General features: G+C 37.5%; 1 protein-coding gene across 1 annotated transcript in view; it reads left to right on the top strand.

The window, feature by feature from the left end:
• Window positions 1–17,848, top strand: part of LOC146004958 (uncharacterized) — a 70,688-nt gene extending 52,840 nt beyond the window's left edge. Inside the window, exons 5-8 of the mRNA XM_083144035.1 lie at window positions 5,055–5,196; window positions 6,028–6,227; window positions 6,864–7,016; window positions 16,238–17,848. Coding sequence (XP_083000161.1) covers window positions 5,055–5,196; window positions 6,028–6,227; window positions 6,864–7,016; window positions 16,238–17,597 — 1,855 coding nt within the window. The 3' untranslated portion in view covers window positions 17,598–17,848. The remainder of the gene's footprint in view (window positions 1–5,054; window positions 5,197–6,027; window positions 6,228–6,863; window positions 7,017–16,237) is intronic.
• Window positions 17,849–18,409: the final 561 nt, after the last annotated feature.

The following is an 18,409-nucleotide window of genomic DNA, read 5'->3' as shown; positions in this document are numbered from 1 at the left end:
TGCAGGGTGTTGGTTGAGTAGCTTAACTTTGGTGCCATCTTAACTAAGTGTGCTCATAGCAGTGTCCTTCTCAAAGTGTCATGTTTCGTTTATTTAGGGGGAGGGTTGTCTACAAGATAACTCCTGAAAAGCACACACTGATAGTGACAGACAGGTAAGCATCCGCCAAACAAAGTGACGAAGGCCAACCCTTTGGCAAGTATTCGCGTTGTCTGGTCGACACGGCGACCCCGCAGCATTGCCAGCAAATACACTGGAAGCAGGCCTCGTGTCGTGACTATGATTTTTTCTCTTTTGCTGGCAGACAAAGGTAAACAGGAACCGCATAACACTCGCCAGTCGAGAATGATAGATTCATGCTTGCTGTGGTTGATTGTTTTATAAGTATTTCCTCGTGTGTTGTTGCTTGAAATCTTTTCAAGAAAGGGTCCAAGATTCCCCCCTTCCCTGTATTGAAGTGGGAGAAGATTTATGGGCGCTTATTGTCAAAACTTTGCTGTGAAGTCAGGATGGCGCCCAGTGTGCATCAACACACCGGTGAAAACAGGCTCGAGGTGGGTTTCAGCCAACTCTTGCCTGGATTGGTTAGAGCCAGTTTACTGCTGGTTGGGTTGCTATCTGTGAAACTAACAACATAGCATATTCCTTATTCGCATCGTAAATATAACACAATACTTTATTCCTTATTGCGTGTATGTGCACAACTGTCCACCTGATATTGCACGTGTCATGAATGCATATAAGAGGTGTGGAGATGGGGCTCTATACATTGATTCTGGGCCTAGTAGAGGTGATGTGATCAGCACATTGCTCCGACCGGGTTTACCCATCAGAATAGCCCCCAGGTACCCATTTAAAAGGAACTGGGCGAGTTCGATGACCCATCCTGAAAATCAAACCCAGGTATCCCACATCAGTCGTCATACTGACTAGACACATGAGGCTCATTTTGTGAATTATGAAACCTAGGTGAATTTTCAACATTGCTCCTCTGCAAGAAAAATGAAGTTGGAGCTACGATTACAGGACCAGTAGCATAATTTCGATATGCTTTACGGCAGTAATATAACCTTCATCTCGGTGACCGAGCGCGATGAATGTTCGACTCAAGTTTTCGCTATCGAAGGATGAGAGTTTGATTCTCACCATGGACTTTGATATAAACTCCTCACAAAAAATTTGGAATATTGTTATATTAGACAATAGGTGAATGGCACAGATTTGGAATTCAACAACACGTGATATCTGTCTGGTGGACGTTCTTGTCTTTTCACCGACATATGCCACCGTGCCTATCACCTATTGCCAAACATAATGATATTCCAAACTTGTTGTGCCTAATGTAACAATATTACAAAGTTCTTGTGAGGAGTGAAATATACTTGTGTTTTTGGTTATTGAATTTGTTTATCTCTCTAGGTTAATTACGATTATGAGGATCCTGCTCATACGAATTAGTAAAGATGGAGGAACAATCACAACGAAATGACCATGCCTTACCTATGAACCGTGATTTCGAAACGCACTACCCTAACCACACTATCCTAGACGTTGGTGACCTTTTATTAGTATCATTGATTTGCTTTATTTTTACTTCGCTTCTTGTGCCACTTTTGGCTAATTTGCGAAGATGGGGATGAGTGATGATATGATGAATAGACACTCGCAAACATCCATGCCCAGGCCAGGATTCGAACCCGGGACCCCTGGCGTCGTAGCGTGATGTGCTAACCACTCCGCCACGGGGGGTGGCGGTGATCTTTTATGATTGCTCCATCATCTGTTTCATCATTCATTCTTCGTTGCGATTAAACCAAGTGGAAGAAAGGAGACGTACAATAATCAAAACAGGAGTAGCCAAGTTGTAAGAAGGGCCAAAGAGGCCGAACACTTACTATGAATATTTACTGAAAAATAAAAACTCCCAAGAAATTAAATTTATGAACCACGTCTTCTGGAAATTATCTATTGTCTGCAATACACGAATGCCATCCGCCACACGGTTTCTGCATGTGTAAGCAGGGCGTTCGAATAGCAATAAGATCGCATACGCCACAATGATTCCCCCAAACGGCAGCCAAGAACAAGGAAAGTATGCAGACGGTTCCTGGCACGCGCACCCTTGCTTGGACGCATGCCATGCACGTGGTCGCTTCCCCTTTCATCCCAACCTTCCGTTCTTCTCAATGCTTTCCACAAGGAAATGTTACAAGGGAAAGATATGCAGCTCTCCTGTGCTGTCTCCTTTAACCCAGTAATTTTACACATAGTTTCTTCAGGCGATATAAGGATAAACCATGATTATTTATAATAGGCTGTGTTCATATCCAGTGTGGTATTTGAAAAATGTTCAGTGGGATTCCAGTAACTACGTGCAGGATCGGCAGTCTTCCCCAAGTACCAAAAATTAGCAACCAGAGGGGAAATTTCCATCATCCATCCCTTTTGTGTAAGCATCCCCCCCCCCAATTCCTCAAATAGGAATTCCCACTTCTACCACGGAGGTCATCAGTAACGATGATTCACTTGCTCTTTAGAACAAAAGATTTTAGTAACTTTTGATGCAGAGACCACTTGGCTGTTCGGGTAGTGTAGAATATTCCGCAAAATTCGTGCGGGGAAAGAGAGGAGTGTTTACAAGTAACTTAAGAGGGATATGTCACCGAAATAACATAGCGCAGCGATCTATCTGCATAACTTCTAATGCGCTCTTAAACTTATCTTTACAAATATTACCCTTATTTGGAAGTTACATATTTGAGCCGTTTTTACATATTTTACACTTTGCTACATATATCAAAAGTTTAAGTTAAAAAAAAATCCGGGCTCTAGTTAGGACTGCAGGCGAAACGACAAAAGTGTGGAATAAGAAATTATTGAATTTCGAACAATGCTTCTGTGAACGAATGCAAGAGGTCACTGTTCTTTCCAAAACGCTATTCAATTAGGTTGCCTTCAATGAAGTTTGCAGGGTGTCACGAATACCGACTTTTGAAGAAAGCAAATAGATTGAAGTATGGAAAATCTAGCAGCCGAAAACTTGAGAAATGTAAAAAATAATTAAGGCGTAGCTAATGACCTGTATGCCGTAACTTGCGAAGATACGATCACAATATCTGCGACGAATCTCGAAAAATGTTTGAATGGATGAAAGACTAACATCTAACTAACTACGCAAACCCTGCATATTTTTCTGGAATCAACTAAATTTTGCAAAGTGGGTTGATGATTCTTGGCACAAATAAAATAATCTCCTTCAGATCTCTGACAACTTCCAGAAACCATTGAAGTGCAGACTATGATGAAACTAGAGTAGGCTTTCTACACAGGCGCAGAGTTAGAGGGGAAAGGGAAAACTACAGCTCTGGGTATGAATCTGCAAAGGATACACTGAGCTCACAAAATGAAAAAAATGATATGTTTGAAATGTGCTTAAAATATATAACAACTGACATATCTTGGCCTAAAAGGTGGAACTAAAATTATTTACTTGTATAAGTCTCTCACAATGCTTTCTCAGCCCCGGGCCTCTTTCTACCTTGGCCGAAGCCCATGAAATGTACATACGTATGTAAATACTAGAATTTCAATCAATAAGCCTCATTTACTGAAACACGAATCCAGAACCTTGTAGACTTATTTTAGTGTTGTGTGCACGGATACTGTTTCCTAAGCACTTTTAATGATCTACATGTTGTTTCCGTGTCATTTACACCCTTTGTGATATCTCTCCACATGCTATTTCAACAGGGCATGTTAGTGTTGAAACTCTGAAATCCTTCCAACAGCCTTCCCTTCAGTAGCAGTGCACAAAGGGAACTTTGACGAGAAGAGGAAAAGAAGCCATCAAGAGTAACGAATAGGTCAAGGCAAGGAGTTACTGGCCACTGCAGGGTTTATGCCAGGCTATTTTCAACTTCAGCTGGACAGTGGCTGTCAGTGTGCCAAAAATTGGCATGCAGTGTTGTCCTCAGCCCAAAAAGCTTTGAAGAAAAACAGCCAAACTATGCCACTCAAGCATTTATCTCGGACGCCAGGAAATATCTCTGTGATGACTGCTGAATGCATATTTTTCTGCCTTGATGAGCAAGAATGTAGAAGAATGGCATTTCAAATAAGAATGCAAATAACTGTATTGGAAAAGGGGGTGGGCAATTTGCTGGCATGGCTTATACTTTATTCATTCAATTTAATGGATTATCTTTAACTTACATGTAAAACAAAAACTCAAACCCTTTCAGATTCTTATTAAGTCCAGTTTATGCACAGAAACTAATCGGGACTGGGCCTACAGTTTATGTGCCTCCATCGGGTGAATCTGAAAGACTGGCTGAGGATGCATCATGTCTTGTGTCTATAATCTTATATACTTCCAAGATGTGAAGTACATGTAAATTTCAATGCGAAAAATCAACTTAGTTGACTACTTGAATTTAACTTGAACCTCATCTCCCTAAAGTAAACTCTTAGTCACACACCTATGCAGTTTTAAAATGTCTGATATTACCTGCTTCATAGCATGTGGTGTAAGATGTGGCTAGTTTTGTGTTTTTTTTCATGCCGTGCAGTCTAAGGTGCGAGGCTTTGGACTCGGGCTAGGGGACACACGCTGGTTCAAGTCTGGTTTATGGAGGGAAGTTTAACAACTTTTCTCCTGAGATTTCGGCCAGTGTAAGGGACTAATGGCCACCCACCACTGTGAGGAAATTTGGGAACTACTAGTAAGTAGTGTAACCCAGTTATGGAAATCTACGATGACTATGACTGGGGATTCACCATGACGACCATACATCACCCTGTAACTACCTGGATCGCCCAACTCTGATGAGGCATGTGAGAGTGAGACTGGCAATCAATAGGTAGACACTGGCCCTCACGGGCTGTTGCACCATGGGTAGGAGAAATACTTCCTCATAAAAAAAATCTTAGTCCTTGTACCAGAGACACTCCTAACATTTCTCATTACAGAACTTGCGTAAAATGAAATAACCATTATTGAAATTACTGTAATTTTAATTTAAATGTTGCATTTATACAATGTGTTCTCTTTTCAGAATAGAGGGTGGAGAGCTGTTCGAGCGAGTAATAGATGATGACTTTGTTCTTACTGAGAAAGCCTGTACAATTTTTATGAGGCAGATATGTGAAGGAGTGGAATTCATACACAAACAGAGCATCGTACATTTAGATATGAAGGTACAGACTTATTATTTTCTTTCAGTTTCACATAATTTAATACATTAGATCTGAAAAATTATTTACACCTTCAGTAAATATTCTGAGAAAATAGTACTCATCATTTCATAGCTCTAAGCTTATTTAATACTATATGATGTTATATTTGTGATGAGAATTGAATATTATCTTGTGTGATGAGAAATACCAATCAGCGTTAGTGTTTTTTCACTAACAGAATTCAAGATACTCTCCTGCTTGCAAAACTTCTTGAACATTTTGAAGTTTAGTTGAAACATTTTCCACGTGGTCAAAAATTACTGCAGAACATGTGTATGATAATGTTTTTCAAATGTCATTATATGTTGAAGACAAAATTATTTACTTTAAAAACTAGTAAGGGGGGTTGCAAGGTGGGTCATAGCCCCCTACCTTCACAACATTCTTGAACAAGGTGCTGTAACCTACCTTTAGTTTTCAAAAGGTAAAAGGGAATTTTTGCAACTTTACTATCATGAGAATCTTGGTGTTATCAAATAATGTAATGCATTTAGAAATAATGAAAAAGTAAGCAAATATTCAACTTGAATACCTTTCATTAGAAGTGGATGATCACTACAGAAGGATCAGGAAAAAAAAAATAAAGGTTCTTGCATTGGAATCCTGAAAATGGTGGTTGCAAAGCTATGGAAATTTGTTTTATATATAAATTCAACTATTGATTAAATTCTAAACTTCAATGTACAGCGTCCACTTTTAGCAATGTTATATATAGTATTTACATGTATTCTCTTTCCTGTCAATTACAAGAATTAAGAAACACCAAACAAAATAAAACATTTTCTATTCCAGCCTGAAAATATTTTATGCTTGACAAAAACTGGGAATAGAATTAAGATAATTGACTTTGGATTGGCCAGGAAATATGACCCAAAGAAAAAGCTTCAAGTTTTGTTTGGAACTCCAGAATTCGTTGCCCCTGAGGTTGTTAATTTTGATCAAATTGGATACGGCACAGATATGTGGTCTGTTGGAGTTATATGCTATGTTCTGTGAGTATGCCTTTATCTTTTACTATCAACATTTTTTGTTACACACCAACTTACCATAAGGGAAAAATAGGGAATGTAGTCAAGATGGAATAAATATAGGATGCCAGCTACTGGAAGATCTTGTGGGAAGTAGTGTTTGTTTTTGGTGTAGGGTTAAATAAAAGTGGACATAACATTAATGATTTTTTTATTATGAAAATGATTAGGGATGTCAGCACTTGCCCCTAATGAAGGAAGTTGAAACCCTTGCGAACAACAAATGGTAATATGACACAGTACGTTAAAATAACCAATGTCTTGGTCATAACAAGTCTTATGAAGAAGAACTTATAAAAATTAAAATTACCATGCCATTGAAAGAAAAACAAAAAACCTGAAGATGTAAAATCAGCACACATACAGTTCCAGATGATTATACTGCATAAGAATGTCTTGTTGGCTTGCATGGACTCTCTTAGGAAACCCAGGGTATATTGTATAGGAGAGAGAGGGTGCTAATAGTGGATTCATGCAGGCTAAGAAGGCACTGGCATTAATATTAAATAATAATTTGAATCTATACCAACATTGCTTCAAGTACAGATATTACTCAGTAAGTTTGCATGATTGTGTTATAAATTACTTTGTTGGTTCCAGGTTATCAGGATTGTCCCCATTCATGGGTGAGACTGATGTTGAAACTATGGCAAATGTAACAATTGCAAAATATGACTTTGAAGATGAGGCTTTTAATGAAATATCTGAGGATGCAAAGGACTTCATAAAGATGTTATTGCTTCAGGATAAAGAGTAAGTATTGACCTTAATACTTTGTTCTTGTATTCAATCTTTTGTCAAATTATATTACTTCAACAAATTATAACAATTGCTACTGGTTAGGAATGTAGATAATTTGTTCGGATTAGCAAATATTGAAATGGGAACAAAAGGCAGAGAAATTAATTTTTGAAAGGAATGGAACTTATTGTAAAATACATGCACAGATATATTACGACACCATATACTTGACACAACATATGAATTGGGATGACCATTCCCAATTTGATCCCCAGTTAGTCTCAAAATTTCAATGTTGGCCCACCATTGTGAGGATAGTTTTGATAGCTTCTTGAAGAGAAATAGTATTTAGTCTAGGAAACCATACTACAGCCAAATCAGGCCAAATACTCAGTTACAGTGTGGCAGACAAGATTGCAGTACTTGAAATTCAATGCACACATATTTATTCTGACTGCATTTTCTGAAATCCTCCAAATCATACATGTAGCTTTATTAGAATCATGGTTATTCAACCTCTTCACCATTCCTTGAGTTTATATTGCACTGTCACAATATTCGAAAATGTTCAACAATATAAGGGGGTATTCCATTTTAGATATAACATCACATCTTGCTAAAAAATGTGAAAAACATTAAAACCCAACTTTTAAGTATCTATCTTGAATTGCACATTCCTCCTCCATTTTTAAGTATGTAAAATTTCTCACTGGGATGTAATATTAACTTGCATTGTACATATAACATGACTTTCTAATACATTAAAAGTAAACCTGTCACCTACTAGGTTCAGTACTTGTACTAAATATATTGAAAATGTATGTGTATGGAAATATATTTGCATAAACGCAGGATGCTATTCAGTTCATCAGGTATGACAAAGGCCCTTCTATGTAACAATTTGCATGTTCACAAATGATACTTGCTGTCAAGTAGAGAGCATCAGTAGTATTTCAAGAAGTGCCAACAGAAGCAGAAATAACATGTAGATATTGAGTTGTTGCAACTCGGCTCCTGTATTTTGATTAGGTGATCTAGTGTCATGCATGTAAAATTAACAAGTAGTCAAAATACGTTCATTATTCTATTGAAAGTTGTGAATGTTAACAATTGAATGAAAATGATTGAGAATGTCACTTAAAGAAACAAATATGTACACACTAAATAAATATCAATGTCTGTGACAGTGGAGCTTGTAGAAAAATCTGCGTAAATGGTAAAAGTATGTTTGGCTTGAACAGATTTTGAATGAAAATGTTTTGTAAAAGAAACCTGTGAAATATTTAAAACAGTAGCAGAACATAACAAAAGCTATTTTTAAGCATGGAAAAATTTCTTTCCACTATTGATCAGGCAATTTCTAGAACATTTCTGGAAAAACTGATACGATACCCCTTTGGCCCAGTTTTACTTTAAAATTGTGGGATACACAACTGACTAAAAAGCAAAGTCATAAGCTGCTTCCCATCTTTGTTTTTATATCCTCCTCGCCGTTTTGGAATTCCTGGGCTTGCCACTAATTACCATTGCTAATTAGTTCACACAACATGCTATAAGCAAGGGTTCCTATGTGTAATTCATTGATTGATTGAGTTGGTGTTGTAAGTCTACTTTATGCACAATAAGGCTAATTGGAATCCGAAACACTATGTACCCAGTTCCTATGTGTAAAACACAGTGGCATGCGGTGACATTTTCCGTTAGGGAAGCAGATCCCGAAAAATTAAGAGAACCAAGAATTCAGTGCTTCTACATGGTACGTTATACTGAAAAAATGAGCACACTACCTGATACAGTTTCATTAATGTGTCTGAATGTCCTGGCACAGTTGTTCATTTTCACGAATTTCAGTTGGTCTGTGTCGAACTTAATGCAACAGACGATTGCGAATGATTGAAAACAATTTTCAATTTTTTCACACATTGCAATATTCACAAATCCACTTTGGCACCACGTAGTTCTTTCCATAGTAAATAGTAAACAATGCCAACACAAATGATTTTGAAGCAAACAAATAGAAATTCACTGCCCGAAAAACAGTAACTTTTCACCTCGCAAAGCACTTGAAAAAAGTGTGACTGCGGCCAGCAAGTTTTACCAACTCTATTTGGTGGATGTGTCCATGGACATGTTAGCTGTCTTAATAGACTGAATGCCCTGAAACGTTTTATCTTCACATAGAATATGTCATCCGTATGTCAGCAATCATATTTTTGTGTTTCCCCTTTGTTTTGAAACTTTATAGTTTATTTATGAATATATTGTTGAGTTAGGTGGTTGTTGTTGACTTGGTGTTCTAAGTCCACTTTATGCACAGTAAGGCTAATCGGGACTGGACCTACAGTTTAAAGTGGGATCTGAACCACTTGTGCCTCCACCGGGTATCGAACGCAGGACCCCTTGATTACAAGGTGACGATGCTACCACTACGCCATCGGGGAGGCCATTTATGAATATAAATTTTTGAAAATAAATTTTAGCTAGCTTGGTGGATATGCTACATCGCTGACAGTATACAACACACTTGGACACTTAATCGTGCAGTTCGCAACACTGAGGACATCAACAGACTGAACCGATGTCACTCTGGCTTTCTTTCCACCTTTACCGGTTCGAAAACAAAATTTCCCTCCACATAGCATACCCTCCCATTGGATCCTTCAAGGTCGCCTGTTGATTTTTTGGGGCCTTGGTGGCATTCGCTGCCTACAGGCTGGCCAGGGTGATGTGTCGCAGATGTTTTGTCAACACGCCACGAGAGGGTGTGGATGGCCCCATATCGGAAAAGTAAGGGACGAACCTTGGAGGCTTGCAGGTTGATTCCGTTGAAGAAATACTGAAAAACCAGAAGTTAAAGAAGTATTTTTTGTAACAGTTATGCTGTGTGCCAGCACTGCTGGCCTTGTTGTACTGGAGTGCACGCGCATGGTAAAACATGAAGACATGAATCTCATAATTAATCCTCAATGTAGTAATTAATCCATGAGGAGAAGTAGGATGATCATATTTTTCAGTTGATCAACATATACAGTGTCAACTCTTCTTTTGTCTTATACTATACAGTTTACTCGTGAAGTTTGATAAAAACATCAATCAGTCAGCAAGTAGTTTCAAAGAAAATGGCTGTATTCAACAGAATTAATACAAGATACAAAATGTAAATCGTAAAGTTTAATATAGACTTCAATATGGTGATAATGCACAAGAAAGAATTGAACTTATATGTCAAATACAAATAATAACAACATACTGGTTTATTTTTAAATAAAGTAGAAAATCCTAAATTAAGGAACATATGTAAGAAAGAATAAACTTAACCTACAACTAATATACATCTCACACTTTCTTACTGTATTAATACAATCATTTGCTAGTGAGTTTAAAAAAATGAAACACACAAGTCAGCAGTTTAGGAAGCAGTGAAAAAATGGTTTGCACTATTCAGTTTTCTACAAGTGTCACTGTATGTTTGTATTTTATTTCAAATATTGCATGTATTTTTTTCATAAATGTGTTCAGAAGCATGGTTGTGCACGTGTTAGAAACCAATAAAAATATGACAGATCTATAATCTAAATTCATGTACTGTTTTCAGCTGTGTGAATTTCGCGTAATACCGATTTGAAGGAGATTGACCATTGAGTGAAATCTAGATTTTTTCTTCTTAAAATTCCTTTGGATTGCATGGCAACACTGTCCATTGGACAAGATAAATTCAATAACTTACTGAAAAGTTGAAAAAATTATGGTTCAACCAGAAATCAAAACTGGCCCTTTGACATTTAATTCGGGATACTGCAACTTCCCATTATTATTGGAAAACCTTTAACATGCACACACACTAATGCCATTTTTCTGCAACTGAGGGAACAAATATACCAAAGCATAAAATGCATTGACTTCTTCAATTATACAGATACTGATTGTTTTCAAATATAGTTCTTAAAACTTTGAATACCATGTATAATTTTTCCTTCAAGAAAAGTTTTTTGGTACACATCCTTCAATGCAATCATGTATCAATTCACTATAAAATATGTTCAAACCTAATTTATAAATACTACATTATGTATGACAGCAAAGTGATTGGTCATGCTAGCCATTATGAAGTTAGGGAGGAAAAAGTTGTTTGAAAAGGAGAGCATATTGTACATATCGAGATTAGATCAAATTTCTTTAGATTTGGTCGAAATTGCCATTCATGAGACTATGCACTGACCACAGTGCTCAAAGTGGAAATAACTAGGTGGGGAGAGAGGGGTGCTTATAAAAAGTATCATAGCTGGGGGTATGCTTTACACAAAATTTCTTAAGTTCCCCCACTTCAAGCACTGGCTGACCACATTGCCCAGTGCAAGAGCCCCTTAGGAGAGCTTGGCCTTCAAAAGGCTGTTGCTCACAGAGATTACTTTTGAAAATTATTTTACTAACATTTTGTTTACCTGTTATGCATGCAAACCAAGGGATTCAGATGATCCTGCACTGGAATTACAACCAAAATGTTACTAAAGCTTAATTTTATTCCCCATATCAGGCATTCCAGAATGTGTAGCCAACATAAATGTAATTAAAAATGAACATTAATGTTTAACATTACTACAGATATCATTTGACTTAACTACTACTACACTTTCATTATGATTTAACATTTATGAAGTTACGAGGATAAATCAAAAAGTAAGTTACACTCCCCTGTATAAACCAAACAAAACACATTAAAAAGAAAGTTTATTAGACAAAAAGTATGAACATTTAACTTTTATCGACATAGCCACCAAGGTATTCCAAGCACTTTTCATATCGTGTGACCAGTTTTTCGATTCCTTAAGTGTAAAAATTCCATCCAATTTCTTTCAACCACTTTTGAGACTGATTCCTGCACTTTCTCATCTGATGCAAAATACTCACCCACCAGATCTTATTTGAGAGGACCGAAAAGGTGGTAGTCATAGGGTGCCAAATAGGAGATATAGTGGAAAGGGGGGGGGGTGAGACCACACTTCTCACTTGAATTTTGGCAGTAACTCCTGTATGACACCAGCTGTATGGGGGTAGCGTTGTCATGAAGAACAACAACCCCATCACTCAATCTTCTGGGCCTTCGATCTTTAATGGCTTTTCTCAGCTTCTTTGATGTCCACAGTATGATGAGGCATTGATTGTTGTTCCTTGGGGCACAAACTCACTGTAAACAATGCCTTCGGAATTGACGGGTGGTGCAACCAGGACTAATCTCCCATGATGATTTTACTCAAAAACTGCAAACTATCTGTGGAATAACACTGAAGAAATGACAGCGCAGCCTCAAAACATTTATTTTTGTGCTCGTCAGTTAAGAAGCGTGGCACCCAGCGGGAGCATCCAAGTTGTTGATAGTGTTCACAGTTGAAGCTGCCTGACACATGGTTCGTCACTCATATTCGTTCTTCCCTCTTTGAACATCTGGCACAATTTCGCATTCATGAGGCATGACATTGCGTTCTTACCATACAGCTTGACAATTTGGCGATGGATTTCACTCTCATTATGCCTTTGTGCCACAAAAATTGGACAACAGAAAGTGCCTCAATGTTGGATGCCACCTCAATACAATGTGCCATACTACACGGTGACTACTTACATACTAAACAAGCTGCAGCATGGCTGCTTCGGGTGTGGGGAGAAAACATTCCAGACGGTGTTGCCACCAAGCATGATTATATTATCTCTTTTAATACAAGAACACAGGTTGGGTGTAACTTACTTTTTGATTTTCCCTCGTATATGTAAAAGCCCTCCCCCTACACACACAGGAAAGGTGGGATAGAGGTAGAGGTTCCCCACAAACATGATTTTGGCCATTGTGGAGGTGATGTGATCAGCACCATGCTCTGGCCACTTTTACCCACATTATGTGAGGCTGAACCAAGAGAAGCAAATTCCCACCTGAGATCACCTATCCCAGGAATCAAACATGGGTCTCCCACATGACAGTCTGACACCCTACTTACTGCATCACCACACCTCCATTTATATGTATAGTAGGTCCAAAATATAAGAAGATTTTTGGAATTGTAGCTTTCATGGCGACATGATTCCAACGTTTCGAGGGCATACATGCAATGTATGCCCTCGAAACGTTGTAAGCAAACTACAATTTAACCTGGCTGGTAACCCGAGAACTCTTGTTCGAAGTTTATTTTCTTGTAGTTTTTGTGACCTTTAGTTTAAAAAGTCTTGCTTCTTCAGCAAGGTGGGTCTGCTTAGAAAGTATGAAAGGGTAACTTTCAATGCATCATGAAGGCAGATCTATTCCATGCTGACTTTTGTAACGATACTGCATTGCAATAAGGCTTTTTTGAAAAACCAAATTTGCACATTTTCTCTTGAATGGTGACACTTTCAAGTGGTTATAAGGTCCTGGGCATAAATGCAGCAATTGCATCATTACCAAATGGAACTTTTGAGTTACCTTTTCATATTCTGTGGGCAGTTTTATTGTAATCTGAAACCTCAACAATAATTTTGAACCATGTTGTATTACTAACCATTAGAATGCATTATTAATCTTGTGTTCACCAGAAAAATTAATTCTTAAATAATTGGCTTACCTTGTTTTAAAAAACACATTATTTTCTAAGCTTATGAAGTTAATTGTTTACAACTTCATCAGGCTTCTTTTTAAAGCAATGTAGGCCAAGTATACTTCAAAAGTTGGGGAGGATTTTTGTAAGTGCCATTTGCTTGAGGCTGGTATGAATGTTATCCCTAAATACTTCATGAATATAGTAACACTATGCACTTTATAATATATCCAATCAAAATGCCAGAAAAATTTCGTAAATCTGACCCCCTCTCCCTCAAAATGCTCATCTGGTTCATTGCTGCACTGAATAACAGAAATGATGACAGATACATGAAATTGTTGAAATGATATTCATAAATATTTCTCATATTTTTAATTTGTATATTGAAAGAAAGATCTTAAAATAAGAATGTTGAACTTTGCATAATGTTCATATGAGACTTACTTTTTCTAATAAATGGCATCTAAAACTATAAAATAAACCCAATTTCTATTTTGTTCATGCATTTGGGAGGGGGGAGAGAATAGCACATTTTCAAATAAGGAAATACATGAATGAACAAGAAGTAAAGTTTAAGTCCTTAAGGACCATATGAGGAGCAAATGTGGTAAATTTGCAAAAAAAAGAAGAAGAAGAAGAAGAATGGTGGGTTAAATGGCTGCATGATTTGATAAATAATTCAATAATTCAAAGAAAGTAGAAAAAAACTGCTATGGCAATTATATTAACGTATCATAACAAAATCGAGGCAAAGGACCCCCCCCCCAAATAATGCTTAAATAAATAATGAATCCATTGTGAAAAATAAATACATTTTAAATACGGTTTTGTTTTCCCTTAGCAGGTGTGATTTTCACCTTTTTTGAACTCTCACTGACAGGTCTAAACATACCTCTTATCAGCACCAAGAGTGGAAAATGTTAGCTGGAGGATATTTGATCATGTTTTGGGGTTAGATGGAGGGTGTTTGTTCCTATGATTTAACATGGTGATAATGAGACAGCTGGGGGATGCTTTGTAAAAATTTTGCTAGCTGAGGATACCATCCCTCCTCACTTCAAGCACTGCCTCTTCTCAGCCTGTGTGAACACAAACCTCAAGTCATCAAGTGCAGTGAGGACAAATTCTGTGCCTTGCACAGGAAAATATAAGCACATGTCATATACTCATAACAGTTACTTGATGAAGAGGTTTTCTCAGGCAATCAACCAGGTAATTTCAGGATAGGGTTCGAGATTTCGAGAGCTAATGTCACTCTCATCTTCAGGGATTGAAGTTACTTGCATTGGAGCTTTTACATTCAGAGTGCAGAATTATTAAGGATGGAAGTCCAACAAATATTGTTGGCTGCTTGACATTAACTACATTAAAAAATGATACTTCGCGTAAATCATATTTCATGTGATATATTGAAATTTAAAAATAGATTTGGTAAGCACCAAAACTGAGTGAAATAATCTGGAGACAAGTAATTATTTCTTACTGAGATCAGACAAAATTTTAGGAATCATTACCAGTTGCCTCCCTGTATGTCAGTAAAGATGTGAGGCAATAGTAGATAGTTGTAAGAATAACTGAGAATATATTTCCCTCGTTGTAATACTGGCAGAGAAAGGAGATAATAGTACGGCTGTGCTTAATTTTGAAAACAAAGTACTAGTTGACCCTGTTCTTAGAAGTTCCACTAGCCAACTTCAATAACACAGTGGTAATCATAGCATGCCACCCAGATTCGAATCCTACGTACATGGATGTTCATTTTTCACTTCTTACACAAATATACAATAATTCTATATAATTTTCTGAATTAGTTACATGGAATTATTTATTACACGTTCGTGTAAGAAATTAATTTAACTGTGTGCTCGTTCTTTCAACTGTTTGATCAGTTGTCCTCATCACAATTAACCTAAAAGGGGGGTGTAAAAGCAACCTAATATAGATATTTTTCATTCCAAGCAGTATACAAAATGCTCTATTATTGTCAGATATATTAGATATTCAAATAAGAAGATGGGAAAAGCATCAACTGAAGTGAACTTTTTAAATTATTATTGTCAGTTTTGGGAACGTTATGTCAATGCTCAGCAAAGCGTTCAGGAACGAGTATAAAATTTGTCACTTCTGTTTGTTATAAGAAATCTGATAAGGTAAGTAGCTGAGTAAGTTAGTTTTGATCTCTGTGGCATGTCTGGGAGTGGAGGTTATTTACTCTACTTTACCACAGTTCTCCTTAAATAAAATTCCAGATGCAAATAAAGATAGTAAAATATAGTACAGACTACTAAACAGAAGAAGCCATAACTTATATTAAGGTCATATAATTGCCGTACAAAATTCCCAGTCATGCCACTGTCTAAATGAGTTAAATTCTCACAGTTCCTGAATTTTTTGCTGTCGGTCATATTGTTTTACATTCATTTCTACATGCAAAAAAAGAATGCTTTGAATTCTCTGCTTACAATAATGTAAAAATCTTGTGTTTTGGCTCTATTTCTATTTGAATTGACATATTTGCATTTTCCAAGTGTGTTTTCTTAACTTACTTCATATGCATGGGAAGTTTATCACTTAATGGCAGAGCTATTTTTACTTTTCATTGCATGGTATTTCATTTGTGTGTGAAGTAGTTTGATTTTTCTTTCTAACAAAGGACCTTTGTCTTAGCCGCAGGTTGACAGCGACTCAGTGCCTCTCTCACCCATGGCTGCGGAGAAAGCCTCTACCCCCTCCAAAACCCAAAATTGAAGAGCTGGATGTGACAAAAGACAACCTACGAGTGTTTGTCGAAAGGTGGAGCGAGCATCCCAACAGCCCTTATGTATTCGACACATCCTGCCAGTCCATTTCCTTGTGTGTTCCTGAGGGCCTCGAACACATATCTTCCCAGCATTCCTTGCACGGCATGTCACCCTCTCCTTGCGGGTCCATTTCAAGTTCTCCAGAATCCGTAATTGAAACTGACTTTTCAAATTCCCCGAGAGACAGTTTCTTCCACTACACATTCGATAAGAACTCGATGATACCTAATAAGAATTTCCAAACTTGCCAGTTTGGTCGTCGTCGGGCATCCGACAGTTCCTGCTTACTCAAGAAGAATGATATGGCTGGAGTTAATCTTGCTGATGAGATCCGGAAACTGTCTGACAAGTTGTTCAAGATGGTTTCTCAGACCCCGTCTGACATCACAAACAACAACACAAGCTCTTCAAGCATGACTTCATCTGCAGAAACCTCATCTTCTACAATTACAAAGACCAAATTTTCAGAGAAGACACACTCATTTTTGGAAACAAAGTTAGAAAACAATTACACTTCGTATCCATTTTCAAGTCCAGTCTACTCTAGCAAACTCACTATTCCTGTTGTGTTTAGAGAACAATCTTCCGAGAACTCGAAACAGACTGAACAAGTATGTAAGGATGGAAGACGGTCTTCTTTATCCCGAGGTGGTACGAAATTCAAACTCACCAGCCAAAACAGAGAAGTACCTAACACTCCTTTCGGGAAATACGAGACTGAAAGTAACACCTCTTTTTCAAATCGCTTGTCGACAATGTTCCAAACTGCGATACAACAATGTGAGACATCATATTCACAATACTCCTTTAACTCTGGTTCTTCCGCGATTTCTGCATCCAGTGACCAACAGTCTCCCACCAAAACTCCTCCCACGAGTCCAATTCGTTGTCCTTCCTCCCTTTCCAGCCACTCTGCTCCATCCACCCCACGGCACTCACCAAAGCAAACTTCGAGCGTAGATGTTCTGAAGGATGGTGTTGCAAATGACATGCTGACTCGGTTCCTCCAGAAGTGGGACAATAAGGAAACATCCACAGCTCAAGGAACTGTGGTATCCGTTGATAACTGTCGCCAGAATCTATCCAAGGAATGGTCAGAGGTTGAACTAACAATGCAGTCGTTGGGCCAAAGAACAATGAAAACATTATCCAGTCACTTTGAATGTAATAGCAGCATGGAGAAAAAGTCCACAATTCAACACAAGCTCTCGCAGCTTGGAATATAATATTATACATACACAATAAAAAAAAAAAAGGAAAAAAAAACACATATTCTGACATTACAGGTAAGCCTGTTGGATAACATTCTAACAGTCTAATTTATTGTCTTTAGCAAGAGAATGACCTCAACTCAAAGCCTAGAGCATCGTTGGCTGAAGGACCAGAAAGCCGAAGGGCAAACTTTAAGCAAGAAGAAACTGAAGAGATACGTGATTAAGAAGAGATGGATCAAAGCAGTGAATACAATAATAGCTTTGAGAAGGATGGGCGCAAAACTGGAAAGAGAACTTTGAGATAAATAAGAATGAAGAATTTGATTTTTGTTCATTTTGATTGTTTGTTGATTATATATTTATCAGTGTACAGTAATTTCCTATGTATTATCTTCACCATGTGTGACTTGTTGATTTTTTGATATTCAGAACACAATAAAGTTTTTGTATATATTTGTTTCAGTTTCTCATATAATTATTATAGGAGTCATTCACATCTATAGATTGTACTGAACAGTCAGCCATGCCAGGTGCAGAGATAATAACAACAGATTATGTTGCATTATAACACCTAATCCACTTAGATTTTTCAATATTGTACTGTACATTCTGTGAAGCAAAATCTAAAAATAAATGGAATGGATCATGGGTATCCTTCATCCTCCAGCAAAATGCACAAATTGAAGAAGAGAGATCCCAACATCATTACACTGGTGCATATCGAAATGTGATGATTTGTTGCTTGTGGTACTGTGACTTTCTACCAAATAATCTTGTTTCATATCTCTTCCACCCTGTTCTCACATTTCGCCAAGCTTGAGATT

The sequence above is a fragment of the Lepisma saccharinum genome, chromosome 1 (assembly GCF_977018435.1).
Source record: "Lepisma saccharinum chromosome 1, izLepSacc3.1, whole genome shotgun sequence".
NCBI lineage: Eukaryota > Metazoa > Arthropoda > Insecta > Zygentoma > Lepismatidae > Lepisma > Lepisma saccharinum.
This window is presented reverse-complemented; position numbering and strand designations above follow the sequence as displayed.